The sequence below is a fragment of the Centruroides sculpturatus genome, unplaced genomic scaffold, assembly GCF_000671375.1.
Source record: "Centruroides sculpturatus isolate CEXI.00-Female unplaced genomic scaffold, Cexi_2.0 scaffold82, whole genome shotgun sequence".
Taxonomy (NCBI): domain Eukaryota; kingdom Metazoa; phylum Arthropoda; class Arachnida; order Scorpiones; family Buthidae; genus Centruroides; species Centruroides sculpturatus.
This window is the reverse complement of record NW_019384498.1, coordinates 997,163-1,013,822: the sequence shown is the minus strand read 5'-3', so window position 1 is coordinate 1,013,822 and position 16,660 is coordinate 997,163. Positions and strand designations below refer to the sequence as shown.

Genomic DNA, 16,660 nt, shown 5'->3' with positions numbered 1-16,660 from the left:
ACAAAGTGGTCATCATTTTATCTTCTGCATTGTGAAGGGAGATGAGAACTGCTGCAGATTAAACAAAAGTTGATAAAGAAAAGGGAAGTCTATTGGAATACATAAAGATAAGTGAAGAGGAATTACTGAAAGATGTTAAGAATGCCAAATTGCTGAAAATAAAAGAAACAAAGGAAACATACCAAAAGGTGCTGTTGATAACAGAAAGGGAATATGGAAAAAATAAAATCTTTCATAACTAGTATCTTAAAAATATTGAAGGAAAAGTTGACAGTAAGAGAACACGATGTGGCTAAGAAAAGAGACATTAAAGAAAGAAACAGAAGGCCTTATTCTTACCACACAAGAACAAGTACTAATATAGATATTCCCTGTATAACACGATAGTTAGGTTCCCAAAAAAAAGTGCAGTGTTATGTGAATTTGTGCTATAAGAAACAAAACAGGGTTAGGTTCCAAAAGTTAGCAAAAGTATACTATTCTTTTTTGTAATTGAGAGAAATATGTTTATTAAAACAATCAATAATTAACTAACAATCACAATCAAAAGTATTGTACATTAATATTCTTCACTGCTAAACACTGTTAAAAGAGGACTTTTTGGCAAAATGTCGTCATCTGACTTTTCTTATTGACCTTAATCAAGGGCTTCGGAGTCGGAGTCGTGGAGTTTTGGTGTTTTAGCCGGAGTCGGTAGATTTTTACCACTCCACAGCCCTGGCAGGACTGTGGAGTCGAAGTCGTGGAGTTTTGGTGTTTTAGCCGGAGTCGGAGTTGGAGTCGGTAGATTTTTACGCGACTCCACAGCCCTGCCTTAATCTGAAATATCTGCAACATCTTAATTTTTCTCTAAAAATAAAAAAAATATATATATATATATATTTTTTTTAAATATATTTTCTTTCTAACATTTTCNTAAATATATATATATATATAATCGAATGACTGTTTGCACTTAAAAATTGTGATGTTTTGTAGGGGATGTCTCCAATTCTTGAACCACATTGTAAGGGGGGATTTCCTCAATTCTCAGTGTTGTAAGGGTAATATTTTCAATTCTTGAACTGTATTGTAGAAATGCCATGTTGTATAAGGGATACCTGTAATGAATGCAATTAAAACACCAATTTAAAAGTCCATATAATAATTCCAAGTGCTGTATCTGCAGAGAGAGTGAAAAGATCATTGACTACATCATAAGTGTTGCAAGAAAATTACACATACCAATTATCTTGAATGACATAACAGCAATGAGTCATAAAATCTTTGCAGAAACTATGGCTTTTAGTGTAGCAAGACTTGATATGATCACAAAGTAGATTAAATTGTAGAAAACAAAAAGAAAAAAAATATTTGGGATTTTCAAATACAAACAGATAAACACATGACTCATAATACCTAGACATTATGTTAATAGGAAAAAAGGGATGGATTATAGATGGGTCAGTCCTAGGTAACAACAGGATGGAGGAGAAGCAATTAGAGAATGAACCTAGCAAATTGGAGCTGAATGACTGTAGAAAGCATAGTTCCAATTGTAGTTAGATAGAGCACTAAAAGCTATTATAAGGATCTATAATAATATCTAAAGAACTTAGAGCTTGATAGAACTAACATTCATATGCAACAGAAGACTGTACTAAATAGAACAGTACATATAGCTCTCAGTATGTACTGTTCTACATAAAGAAAAGGAGCAATTTAAAATTTGCTCCTTTTCTTTTAGTGCCATGTGCTGAAAGTAGAAGGATAAAGAATCATTTGCTAAGTAAAAAATCATATCAATAGTTGTCATTATTTCATATTACACTGTCAAAAATTGATAACTGGTTTGAGGGTATGATGTTGCTCTTTCTGAAGAGGAATATAGCCATAATGAAATAATCAAGAGATGCAAGAATGGAGTCTGTTTTGTTGTTATAAGAAAAGGAAAATTTAGATAAGCTGAAAATGTGGGAGACCATGGCATTCTGTAAACTGCAGTCTGCTCCAAGTTGGACATCTACCATAGTGAAGAAAATGAAGGTCTTGTAATTGGGTTTATCCCAATTACAAGACCTCCCAATTACAAGATCCTCAGCACCTAAAGAGACATTACAAAGAAAGTAGGAACTTCCCTATCAATAGTTAATTGAATAATTTCTGAAAATCTAGAGCTATGAAAGAAATACAAACCCAAGGTACAAGCTTTTCCTTTGCCATATTGCTGAGAGAGAAACCAACTGTAGAAAACTACATCAGAAGTACTCAGACAGGTGAGAAGTGAAAGTTTGTCATAACTCTTGATGAAGCATGAGTGTACTTGTAAATAACAGCAAACATAAAAACTGGAACTGTACAACAGTGAAACTAACATCTATATGTGATTTCCAGCAAATAACTGTAAAGCTCTTAATGTGTTATGTCACAATTTAGAGGCTCTCCTCAGGAGGGGGAACCATCAGTTTTATTATTTGACTGAGAATTCAGAGAACATTAAACAGATTAAGGAAAACAAAAATAAAAATAAATGAATGCCTTTGATTTATTTTTTATACTTTTCGATAACAATATGTATCGAATATCTTTTTGAATGTTTGGAATTTCTATTTTAAACATAATGGTATTCTCCGTTGAATGATAGAACTGTTTGTTTTTTTTTCCTCCTGAGGAGGACCTCTAAATTATGATGAAAATGTTAGAGCTTTACAGTTATTTGCTGGAAATCACTTATAGGTGTTAGTTTCACTGGGTGTACTTGTCCAACATGAATAAAATTTTAGTGATATACTACAACCCAAAAGACCAAAAACACTTTTCAACTTTTGTCTGTGAATGTATGGAAAGAAAACTTGCAATGATCATGAATGCCTTTTAGCAAAGGCTTTATGATCATTGCAGCATATTGGTTCAAAGATCAGTCAACTCTAGTTACTATCAGAGAAAAGTCCATGTTCAGGCAAAATTTTGTTGTGTGATATGGAGACTTTAAAGGTATGGTTCCATCAGGACAAAGTGCCAAAGCAAAGGTCATACTTTATGTTCACCTCTTCCATTTCTGGAGAAGATGGAGGAAGAAAGTTGATACCCATTTTACCATATCTGTTAAATCATCCAATGCAGCACTCATGGATTTCTGTGCTTTTGGGCTACTAAAAAGAGCATTTGAAAATTATTGATTTTAAACATTAGACAGATAAAGGAAGACTTGCAGTAACAAATGAGAGAAACTGGATCAAAATACTCAAGAAGAGCCTTTTTGAAATGGAAAATGGTTATTGCCTGATTTGATATTAGGCAATAACCATGTAACCAGGGTAAGCAGATGGAACATAATAGATGGTGGAGGAAGGATTTTTTCTGAATAACTAACAACTATTAAGAATGTTTTCACAAGGCTGAAACAATCTTCTACATTCTGTATAAATATCATTGGATCAGTGATAGTGAACCCATGACTTGCAGGTCACTCAGTGATCCATCTGACAATTTCAAGATATATACATTGAATATTTAGAAAGTATTAGGTTTTTATAAATTATAGTTTTAAAATCTATCAAATATTTTTTATATGTAGTATAAAAGCAATGTCCTAAAGCTGTTGTGAAATGCCTTAGTATATTAATTATGAATCTCAGATAGAAGAATTATATAAAATATACAGAAGCATATTTCCCATTAAACAAAATATTTCATTTTGTTGTAATCATATTATTTCATTTTTACTTATACAGAATTTATTGTTATTTTTCTGATATAAATTAAAAAGTTAAAGTAAAAATTTATAAGCATTTTCCCCCCATATTTTTAATTACTCAATTATTTGACCTGTGATTTAGAGTTAATAAATTTTGAATTCAGTTTTGCAATAATGCAGCAATAGAGCAGCAATGGTGAACTTTGAAAAGTCCATCATTGCTACTAGACATTTCATTTATTTCTAATTTAAAACAAAATTTTTCAGTTATGCAATGCTTGTTATAAAATTTATAACAAACATTTATTAAAGTAAAAATTATTCTTAATTTTAATAATATGTAAATGAAAAATACAAAAGTTAAAAAAATGTATTTTAATGAATTTATTTTTTAAATAAGTTGTGAAGAAATTAAATTATTTATATTTATCTTAAAGGTTTATCAAATCATCCTTCTAATGTGAAAATGAAAGGAGTACCCATTCAAATAGTAATTGCTAAGGAAGGACATATATTTGAATTAGATGAAGAAGCTTTGGAAGCAATTTTATTACAAGAGCATGTTCGTGATAAACAAGTAGTAGTAGTATCTGTTGCTGGTGCCTTTCGCAAAGGGAAATCATTTTTATTAGATTTTTGTCTTCGTTACATGAATGCACAAGTAAGTAAACATCGTTTGAAATTTTTATAAACTTTTTAATGAATACTGTTTGACATTGAAATACTTAACTTGATCTATAACCTTATTAGTTTAAAAGATTTTTCATTCTGTATTTTCTTATATCAATTTATTATTGAAAATTTAATACTTGTGATTAGATAAAGTTTCAATCCATGTGCAAGCACTTATTTTTGGCTATTCAGTATAAAAAATGATTTGCTATAAGTATTATCAACTTCATATTTATTATTTCAAATTATTAACAGTTTTTAATAATTATAAAAGAGTGAAATTTTAAATGAATATAGCAGATTTATTATTAAAGCATTTGAAGTTTAAGTTTTTTAAACAGTATACTGTATTTGATGTAAAATAATATGTAGAAAATTTGTTGCTGTAAATATTTTGTATTTTTTATTAAGTATAAATAAAATAAAATGCTTGTTTAGGAATATGATTCATTGAAATATTAGAATATTTTTATATGTTGAAAAACACAAAATTGATTTATTATTTAATAATTATATGAAAATTTTTAACTAAATTATTAAAAAAAATGAAAATTGGAAATTTTTAATGTTGAGAGTTTATAGCCTTTAATGTATCTAATTAAAGGCTATAAATTAAAAATATAAGTAAGAAAAATTAATTATATATTTAAACAGATATAAAATATTGCATTTAATCTAGTTTGGGATGAAGCAATATTTATATTTAAATTTTTTTATTTTTTATACAAATATTAAAATATAAAGATATAATATTTTNTAAAATATTCTAAGAATTTTATATAATATAAAATTCTTTAAAGAACTTGATGTAAAGGTATAGAATTGTTTTCAGAAATATATATGATTAACTATTCCGGTTTCCCAAATTCTAGAAAGTCTAGGAAGATCACAGAGAAAATAAGGGAAATCTGAGAAAAGTCAGGAAAATTAAACATTTTCAAGTGAAATATTATAATCAGTTCTTAATTTTATTTATTGCTAGATGTCATACTTAATTAAATTTTATTGTTTGAGTAAAATGTGTTATTGCATTACTTTCTCACATAAACTTAGTTTATCTTAGCATAATGGACCTACTTCAGATTTACTGCTCTGAGATCTAGTCTTAGCTACTTTCAATAATACCAAAGTTTTGGTATCTAAAGTTAATGGGAGAATTCTGCAGTATATTTAAGTCATACCATGCATAAATATATTGAATGTTAGTCTCTTAAGTGCTTATGTGTGGTTTGATGTTGAAATATGTAATACAAGCCACCTATTACTATTATATGATATCAAAACTTCAATATTACTGAAAGTAGTTAAGATTAGACCACCTGGACCCTTAATCTCAACTTTTGAATTATATATGTAGCAACACGGACAATAAAATATTTTTCTTGTATATTGTTAAGTTTAAGCATACTTTCTACTAGTTGATGATTTATAGCTTTTAGTTATAACAAAATGAAAAAAATTGAGAGTAACCTATTTGGAGTGAAAAATTCTTCCTAAAAGTAACTTGTTAATAAGTTATAAACATAATAGAAGCTGTATTTAAACACTGTTTAAAAGTTTAAGTACTGTTTTAATAATATATAATGCAGACTGTGCCAAGGCACACATGCACTGCAAGAGATGGCTAAATGTGTCATGAATAGTATGAAAGAATATTTCAAAAATGATATTTATATAAAGATTTATTATATTTGTGATAAATTAATAGCTAAGTTAAGCCTGTATGATAGTACTTACTATAGTACACAGCTATTTATAATTTAAAATACAGTCTCATCTTAAAATGAACATGGATAAAGTAAATTCTCATGTCAAAGTGAATTTTGCTGCTGCTCTGGCAAAATGCCATTGTCTAAACATTAATTTTTATACAATAACACAAACAAAAATTTTACCAGAATTCATTAAACCAAATTGTAAATTACTTTTAAAACCCCAAAGAAATAACTCTGTTTTTAATAATGGTTGCTTTTTACACTTTTCTATGTGAACAATAAAAAGTGGTGCTGTAATAAATATTCCATTTTTTGTAGAATAGATTTTCTCTTAGTAAGCAAAAATGGGTTCAATCTCTGATTGTAGAGCAATTTAAACATTTGATTTTAGTAGGCCATTCTACTGTACTCAGAAAATAAGGGTTAAAGTTTAAAGACGCTTGCCCCTTTAAATGGATTCGATCCCATGAAAACACATGCTAGTTAGCATATCAGGAAGTTATAAACAGTGATGCCAGGTTTTGCTACTTTGTGCCAAATTTGGCTCCTTTTTACTCTTTTGATGCCAAAAATTATTTACACTTTTTAAAACAATCTTCAACAAAAACAATTATGGATTTCTTTTAGCTTTGTTTAATCTTTCTGATATACTGTTCCACACTTAACAGCAAATACTGTTTTCTCCTCATTTTGTTTGATTTGAAAATCATTTATAATATTAATTGGTTTTTGTAAGTAAATTTAATTTTATTTATTTAGTAAATTAATTCAAAATATTATAATTTAGAAATTTCAATTGCCTATTAAGCCTTAATTCTCTAAATTATACAACTGTAACCTTGACCTGACCCTGAAAATCATTGTTTTTGATAAGTTGAACTCTAACTACTGTTCTCCTAACAATTCATATTAGCGTGAGTTGACTGTAATATATTTTTAATTTTGTACATGAAATGCACCAGAAAAATTGTGCACTGTGAGCCAAAAAATTTGAGAACAACTGATCCAATGTTTTAAAAATATTATCCTCTTGAAAAATGTTTAAAATATTACATTATACATTTGCATGAGAAAATAGTTTAATATCAGTTGCTGGTATTAAACTATTATCTATTATAAACTAATTATTCAACAAGTTTATTTCCCATTGATATTGTATTGCATACTAGAAGGTAGTGTAATGACAGTTGTAGAGATGAGAGCAAGGAAAAGAAAATTATTAGGCCAGGAGTTAAGTAAATATGCAAATAATTAAAATGCCCTCTCACTTAAAAAATAAATACTAAAAATATGGCTGTGAAATGTATTGAAAAAATTTGATTGGAAAGAAAATCTGAAGTTACATTGGACTAAAAAATTGAGGAAATGAGAAATTTAGGGTTGGAAAGTCAGTAAAATGGGATGTGATTTTAATTTGAGAACCATGTATTTATAAAATCAGCATTATTATATTCTGTGTATTTACTCCTTCATATTTGATAGTTTCTTATCTATAAACATGAAAATCAGAATATTTTTTAAAGGAATTTGAGAAATATGTCCCAAGAAACAAGTTACTGTATTCTATACAAATTTATAGTAATTTTCTTTCTTTTGATTAAAGATTAAGAACTGTTTCTAAATTGCCAAAGAGAAATTCAAATTATTTTATCAGTTGAAAGGAAGTTATTTTGAGCATTGTCTGTATCTTTGTCATATATTAAAATGTCTAATCACTAATGTCTAAATCATTAATATTTTCCTAATTTGCAAGTGTGTCTCGATCTGACAGAATTAGGTCATAAAAACTTTGCATTCAAGTAATGTTAATGATTGAGAAAATGTGTACCATAAAACCAGTATTTGTAAACATTGGAAAATAAAATTATTTTTTTACTTTTAAGAAGAGAGTACTATCATATATATATAATTATTTGAGAAATTATTATTATATGTAATGATATAAAAGTAATTATTTTATAATGAAATTAAACAAAAATATAGTGAATTTTTCTCTCAAAATAAAAATATGAAGAACTCAAAAAAATTATCAGAGTAAAGATAAGTGATTGATTGATTTGACAGAGATATTAAACTAATAACAAAAAATTCCATTTTTTATTTGAGATTCAGAGTTCAAACAGTGTATATACAACATTATATTTAAAGAATTTTGAATTTCTTAAGAAGTTCCAAAAATAGGATAGTTTTTTAATAATTATTATTTACTATGGCTTTAGGGTGGTCCAGATTGGATGGGTGAAGAAAATTCTCCATTGACTGGATTTTCATGGAGAGGTGGTGCAGAACGTGATACTACAGGTATACTTCTTTGGAGTGAACCATTTATACAAGTTTTACCTACTGGAGAAAAAGTAAATATATATTTTACATATTTAATTAACACCTAGTTTTTGTGTTTGAATACTTTATTTTGTATTAATAGATTTTGTATAAATTTAATATATGATGAACTCTGTTAAAATTTTCCTCAGTTTTTTTTTAATTTTACCAAAAAAAGTGTAAGAGAAAAATTAGCCATTGTACTATAAGTTTTCCTGTTACTATAAGTTTACTGAAGATAAACCACTATTATTACTTGAGTAATAATTAATAGTTTTTCATTGTAAATTATTCAATGTTACTTTACTTTTTATTTCTAAATTATTACTTTAATAATAATTTTATTGCACTGCAAATTATTTTTTTTAACATTTCTTTAAAATTTTGAGAAAAAAGCAAAAGAAATTGCTTAGTATAAAAAAACTTTTTTAACTACTCATTTGAAGTTATTTTACTAAAATACAGTGTTTTATAAACTATTTTGTAATAATTTGGTTGATTTATAATTATTTGTTATATGGATTGCTTTCTGTATTACATGTTTAAAATGAATTAAATCTAAGTTGATTTTCTTTCCAAGTAAAACAATATTTTTTAACATATTTAGGATTAAATCACAATCTTCAGTCAAGTATGAAAGTTTGCTATTACTTTAAGATATAGAAAATAATTTTTTTCTTTATAAATTTTTTTCTTTTTCTTATAAATGCTATCCTCTAATTTTTGTTATGAATTAAACAGTTAATTTTATTTTAGAGCAAGTATTTTCTCACCAAATATGACAGCAACCTCTTGCAATCTGTTGGCATATACAATCATTATAAAATGTATGGTAGTTTTGCTAAAAACATATCTTATTCAAAGTTATAAAAGATAAAGTAATATCATAAAATTCTTCTTGATTATTACTAAGATATTTTTGTAAGAAATAGAAAGAATTGCATTTATAATTTAGTATTGGCGTGCAAATAATCTAAAATTTGGTTCCATATCTGCTGAGAAACTATTTATAGCACAGTAGTGACTTCTAATTTGAAATAAAGCCAACACAGTAATTACTAGTAGAATAAAACCTGTTTTTCATATAATAACATTGCAAGATAATTACTACATGGGGAAATTTAAATTCTAATGGCAAATCAACTTTGGAAAGTGATAGGAATTGAAGTGATAGAAACAAGTAATTTGAAATGTTTTATAATCAAATTGTATCAGAAAATTTCTAATTTACTTCTTGTCATCATTTCAATTTAAAATTATGATTATTTGTGTTTTGTAGAAAAGACATCAATGAATTTAAATGTGACATTAGTTCATGAAAATATCTGAACAGAAATTAAAATTTTCAATTTTTTTAAACAGTTTACATTGAATAGTTGAAAAAATTAGATTATCGAACAGAAGTATTTCCAATAATATAAACCAAACATATAAGATTTTTCAGAAAAGGTAAATAATTTAAAATGAAAAATGAAATAGATACAAACATTTTTTTAAATTCTCTCTGTTCAAAAATATAAATAAAGAATTTATAAACAAAAATATGTTTGATATTAAAAATTTTTTTTCTTAAAATAAATTATTTATGAAATACATTTCCAAATAAAATTAAGAGATAAATCAATGTTCTTAATTAAAAATTTATAAAAGTTTTAATTACCGTGGTACCTTAGGATACGAAAATAATCCATTCTGAAACTGAGATTGTAACATGAAAATGCCATAAGGTGAATCATTTTTCCCCACACAATTACATGTAAAACTAAATAATTCGTTTCAACATGAAAAACACACTCAAATTAAAGCTAAGTAGTACATTGAAAAAAAAAACTTTTGTAAAGAAAACACCGAAAAATGCATTTTGTAGTTCTAAATGTATAAATAACCATAATAGAGTAATAGACTAATTGATAAAAAAAATGTAGTTTTATGTGCACTTTACCTTTGAGGGTAGACAATGGTGGGGGTGTAAAGTGGTGGCGGAAGAGGGGGAGAAGGGAAATGTTACTAAAACTTAACTTACGTAACATAATGTAACAATAACTTAAAGATAACTTAGAAAAGATAAAAAAAATTAGTGTTGTTTTATACAGTAATACCCTGAACTTAACACGATAGGTGGGACCGAGCAATAACCGCGTAAGTCGGGGTATAATTTCACAATTTGTGTAAAATCCAAGTCGGATGTATGTAAGCTAATAAATGTTCTNGATAACTTAGAAAAGATAAAAAAAATTAGTGTTGTTTTATACAGTAATACCCTGAACTTAACACGATAGGTGGGACCGAGCAATAACCGCGTAAGTCGGGGTATAATTTCACAATTTGTGTAAAATCCAAGTCGGATGTATGTAAGCTAATAAATGTTCTCGTTAATCTTATCTCGTCTTTTGATTCGTTTCCGGTTACAAGAAATCACCACATAGAGTCTCTCGAGTCTCCGTAGATATAACAAACACAGAAATAAATAATACAAAATAAATTGTAGCTACGTGTCGATTCCGCGCGACACATCTGAACATGTAAGCTGAACAATAGTGTGGGGGGAGTGAGTAATCAAGAGTTGCGTGGCACTCAAACAAAAGACAAATTGATGAGATTTGAAAATCTCGTAACTCTGGGTTCGCGTAAGTCAAGGTCAAGGTATTACTGTATATACAGTGGGTGATCGGTTAACAAACAGATCAGATAACAAACAAATCGGATAGCAAACAAAGTCTTGGAACAGATTATGTTCGTTAACCAATCACCCACTGTATGTTTTTTAATTTTTATTCACTGCTTTTTACTTTTTTTTCCTTCACTTCCACCAGCACTTTCACTGGGTAGAGGTCGCTCGGTAAAATATCTATCCAAAGAGGTTTGGCTTTGCCTACTTTTTAAAATGTTTCTAAAATAACTTAGGCAAATGTCATTACTCCAAGCAGCAATATGGCCAGTGTGAGCCTTTTTGGAATGTTCCTTTTCAATAAAATCAATCAATTTCTGATAATACCTCAAGATTTCCTTTATCAAGCGAGATCCTTCCATGACGAAGCAAACACATGGACTGAGACCAATGAACAGAAGTAAATAAAAATTGGCGCTGCAAACTAATGTAATGTCATATGGTGAGTTTTTGTTCATATTGTGGAGCAAAAATATGTTCAAATTTCATGTCATATCCTGAAAATTTTGTATGCTGGGGCATTTGTATCCTGAGGTACCACTGTATAATGAAGTAGATTTGTTGTTTCCTTTTGTTTTAAAAAGTTCTAATTATGTTGAGATGATCATCATTTGAAGCATTCAAGCTATAATAGCTTGAATATTTTACCTTGTTGGGTAAATGTCATTAAATCATACTCATTACAGAGAAATTTGCACTTAAACTTGGATAAATAACTTAAATATCACTTCTTAAGCATACTTTTTACTAGTTATATTAAATCAAGAAATATGCAGCTGAACTTTTTACAGTTACAAATAGTTTGATTAGTTGAGTTAGCAGCACCCAAGATTAATTATAAAAAGATTAGCTTGTCAATCTGATTTTCCTGTAATTGATATTTGATTTTGATTATAAGATGCATTATCTATTTTATATATTATCTTTTGAAAATATCTTAAAATTATTATTATTTTGAAAGTTGAAATGTGATATATTATATCTGACATTTAAAAGTATAAATTATTGGCAAGTAAGATGATGTGAATAATGTAAACAATTCAATTTATGTTCTATATCTTACAAGATATGCATTTTTGTAGATAACAAATAAATATATTTTGTAAGTGTATCTAATAATCTTGAAGAGTTAATCCAAAATTTTTAAATATTTAAATTAATATTAAAAAAATAAATATAAATATAGTTTACTATGATAATGCATTAGTTTTTATATCTAATTTTTTTTTCAGCATATTACTATTATTGAACTTATGATTTGAAAAGATTATTTTTACAATACTAAAAGACTTACTATGACACCTTGTGAACGTGCAGCCCAAGGTGTCATAGTAAATCTTTTAGTATTGAATAATATGCAGTCTCGAATGAATTGATTATTTTTACCCTTACATTTTTAAATTTGTTTATTAGTTTTTTATGTACGCTGTAATAGTAATTTTGTATGTTTGAAATAAAAAATTTGATAAAAATAAATTGCAGATGTTGAAAAGTAAAACACTTTTATTTTTTTAATAGACAATTTCATTTTTATAAGTCAGATATATAAATAAATAACACTAATTGAAATCTTGAAACGCCATTAACTTTTTTGATCTTACCATTTAGAGATATTTCTAATTTCTGTTCCCCCTTTAATTTTTTATAGCAAAAGAAAAAATTTTAAAGAACATTAATTAATTGAAATAAAACTTTATTTTAAATTTATAACTAAAAATATTTTAAAAGCATTTTTTTGTAATAAATAATTTGACTACAATTTGATTCTAAATGAATAGATTTTAATGTAATTTGATTAAAGTAATTACATTTTTTTACATTGTAATTAATGCTTTGTTTTATGTAGAATGGCTAGATCGTTTACTAAGTGGTTATTAAATTGAGCAAAAATATTATTATAAATAAATAAATATATTTAATACAAGACTGAAAAAAATTTTTAGTTATTGATTCTTAGATATAAATTTTTTGTGGTTCTATTGATTCCACAAATGGAGTTTGTCAATAATTGAGTGTTGTACAAATATCCTACTTGATAGATATTAAGAATAGAGGTTTACAAGATTAATATTTTTTTCATTAAGATCACAAAAAATAATTTAATAAATATTTTCTGTAACGTTCCAGTTTTTCATGATAAAATATATTATCTTGCAGGTAAAAAACTTGGTTATTTTTATAATATAATTATATTATTTATTAATACTTTATTATTAAGTAAAATGGAATTTTTAATTAATATTATTAATAATAGTATGCTTCAAAACTATAAATTATACTTATAAATGTTCTAGTAGTTATTTGTTACAATAAATAAATTATCATTTTATGCTAATTTAAGCACACAACAAAATGCTAATGTGCAATTTAAAAAAATAAAAGGGATTGTAAAAAGTAATCAAAATTTCAAAAATAAATAATAAATTATGTACATGTTGTTAACATGTGATTTATTTATATTATATTAAGATCAAATTCATAAACATGAAAATATTTTATACTTATGAAGTAAAAAATATTGAGAACAAACAGTTTGCTAGTACTTTAATATTAGTAATAATGACTTAAAATGTTTTCATGCTAATGGAATAAAAAAATATTTATTATGGAATATGACACACAATATTTTGAAAATTGTTTAAAAATTTTTGGTCTTATAAAATAAATTTAAATGCACACACTTTATTTTCTCTAAAACAAAATTCTGTAAATGTTAAAAAAAAGTTGTTTGTAAATGTTTATAATATGCTATTTAAATGTATAATTCTTGAATATTGATGAAGTTGTGGATGAATGTAATTATGATATTTTCATTCTTATGAATTCATATTCATATATATGTTACCGCTAAAGCTCGAAACTCGTTAATCTGCAGATTACCTAGCTAATTTGCAGATTAACTAGTGTGATCCGTTAAGGTTGTGAAAATTGTTTCATTTCTCAAATTACCTAGATAATTTGCAGAGTATCTAGGTAATCCGCACAATACCTACTAAGCACTCGGTAAAGTGAAAATAAGATCTTTGCCACAAATAAATGTACCACAAATAGGTGTGCTTGTCGCAGAAACCAATTGCTATGAAATTCAAAGTGTCACCAATCTTTAGACTGCACAATTGGATAATGTTACCTATGGTGGGTAAAATGGCGGCTCGTCTCTGATTCCAGCAAAGAGAAGAAAGGAAACAGTGGGGACGCACGTTCAAACCTAACCTAACCTATTCTAATAATTTGGTTGGTAATAATTATGGTAATTTATTAAAATAGGTTAGGTTAGGACAGAACGTGCGTCCCCACTGTTTCCTTTCTTCTGTTTGCTGGAATCAGAGACGAGCCGCCATTTTACTCACCATAGGTAACATTAACTGCACAATTATATCATGCGATCACCAGAAAAAGTATGATAACTTTATTATTTTTCGTCTCCGGTCCAAAAGTAGGGTATCGTTGAAGTCGTCTCGGTCCCCTCAGTTCAGATAGATACTCAAAGTCCCGAAATTCCATAGGTGGTTATCTATATAATAATTTCCCTAATTGTATTAATATTTTAAATCGTTTGATTTTTTGTATGTTTTTTAATTGGTTGATGATTGATTCTATCAACTAATTTGTCGGTTGTTTGATTGTATTAACTTGATTCTTTAGATATCGAAAATTAAATAAAGAACATTATGTTAATTTAAGCGTACAGAAACGTTGCTGTTGTTTCAGCAAAGATCTTATTTTCACTTTACCGAGTGCCTAGTAGGTAATTTGCAGATTACCTAGATAATATGCATATTACCTAGGTAATTTGAGAAATAGAACAATTTTAGCAACTTTAACGGATCACACTAGTTAATCTGCAGATTAACGAGTTTCCGAGCTTTAGCGGTAACATATATATTCATATTCTTTATATTTTCATATCATATGAAAATATGATATATTCATTATGATATTTTATTAATGTGAATATAAACATAATGAGTGTTTTATTACATCATTAGTTTAAAAATACTTAATAAATTAAAACACTTACATTTACAGTGTAAAATATTAATAAATAATTTATTTTCATCATATTTTTATTTTAACTTTGAGTGAAATGTTGCTCTTGCTAGTTCAAACTTAATTATTGTACAAAGTTCTTCAGATTAGCAGAATTACTTATAAAGAAATAAAAAATAAAATAGATGTATTTAAAAAATTTATTACACACACACACACACACACACACACACACACACACACACACACACATAGTGTGTGTTAAAATATATACTACATATTAATTTTATGAATGTACTTTCCCAGCTATTATATATAACAGAGGTAAAGTATAGCAATTGCCAAAAAAATGATCCCCAAGATTTAAAAATTTTTGGACTTAGGACACCTTGAAACATTAAGAAATGCAAAAACACTTGGGAGTAATTTCTGTACTTATGGATGTTTGTGTGGGGAGGCATGATTTTGTTCACCTCTTTGAAGCTTAATAATTCCTGTACTTTTTGGCAAAAATTTCTGAAATTTTGCAGGGAGGTTTGTGTATTAGTGGGATTGATGCTATTAAATTTTGGTGATTAAAAGTTGAGGAGTTGGGGATAATGGGGGTCTTGTATATCTGTTTTATAATCGTTAAAAATATAAAAAGTGTTTTAATAAAATATGACAACCTATGGTGCTACCAAAATTTTAAATGTTTCCAGGAAAGTTGAGCAACTCGTTGCAGTTTATTTTAATATACTATTAAATACTGAGACTAGTAAGTCTTTATCAGACAGTACTTTTTGAAAGCAAAATTTATTTTTGTTTTATTTTTGCTTGTAAATGCTATGCTGTGATTACTAAGAATGGTTTTCATTGCTTTTATCTGTTGTTCTTTTAAAAATTGTCATTAAAGCTTACGAAACATGATACATTTAAATTTTACTACAATACGTGTACAATGTACAGTACATTGTAAACACACTACATGTACAAAAATTAAAACACAACTTTTTAAATAAAATTTTTACTATTTTATTTAATATATGGCATTTCCATATATTTATTTATATTAATTTATAATTAAATGCAATTAAAAAGTTGTTTGTAAATGTTTATAATATGCTATTTAAATGTATAATTCTTGAATATTGATGAAGTTGTGGATGAATGTAATTATGATATTTTCATTCTTATGAATTCATATTCATATATATGTTACCGCTAAAGCTCGAAACTCGTTAATCTGCAGATTACCTAGCTAATTTGCAGATTAACTAGTGTGATCCGTTAAGGTTGTGAAAATTGTTTCATTTCTCAAATTACCTAGATAATTTGCAGAGTATCTAGGTAATCCGCACAATACCTACTAAGCACTCGGTAAAGTGAAAATAAGATCTTTGCCACAAATAAATGTACCACAAATAGGTGTGCTTGTCGCAGAAACCAATTGCTATGAAATTCAAAGTGTCACCAATCTTTAGACTGCACAATTGGATAATGTTACCTATGGTGGGTAAAATGGCGGCTCGTCTCTGATTCCAGCAAAGAGAAGAAAGGAAACAGTGGGGACGCACGTTCAAACCTAACCTAACCTATTCTAATAATTTGGTTGGTAATAATTATGGTAATTTATTA

At 27.1% G+C, this 16,660-nt stretch overlaps 1 protein-coding gene across 1 annotated transcript in view; it reads left to right on the top strand.

Annotated features, from left to right (window-relative positions):
* LOC111621991 (atlastin-2-like) overlaps nucleotides 1-16,660 on the top strand; it is a 64,418-nt gene that overhangs the window by 12,077 nt on the left and 35,681 nt on the right. Inside the window, 2 exon segments of the mRNA XM_023364282.1 lie at nucleotides 4,114-4,337; nucleotides 8,283-8,450. Of these exon segments, the coding sequence (XP_023220050.1) occupies nucleotides 4,114-4,337; nucleotides 8,283-8,450 (392 nt within the window).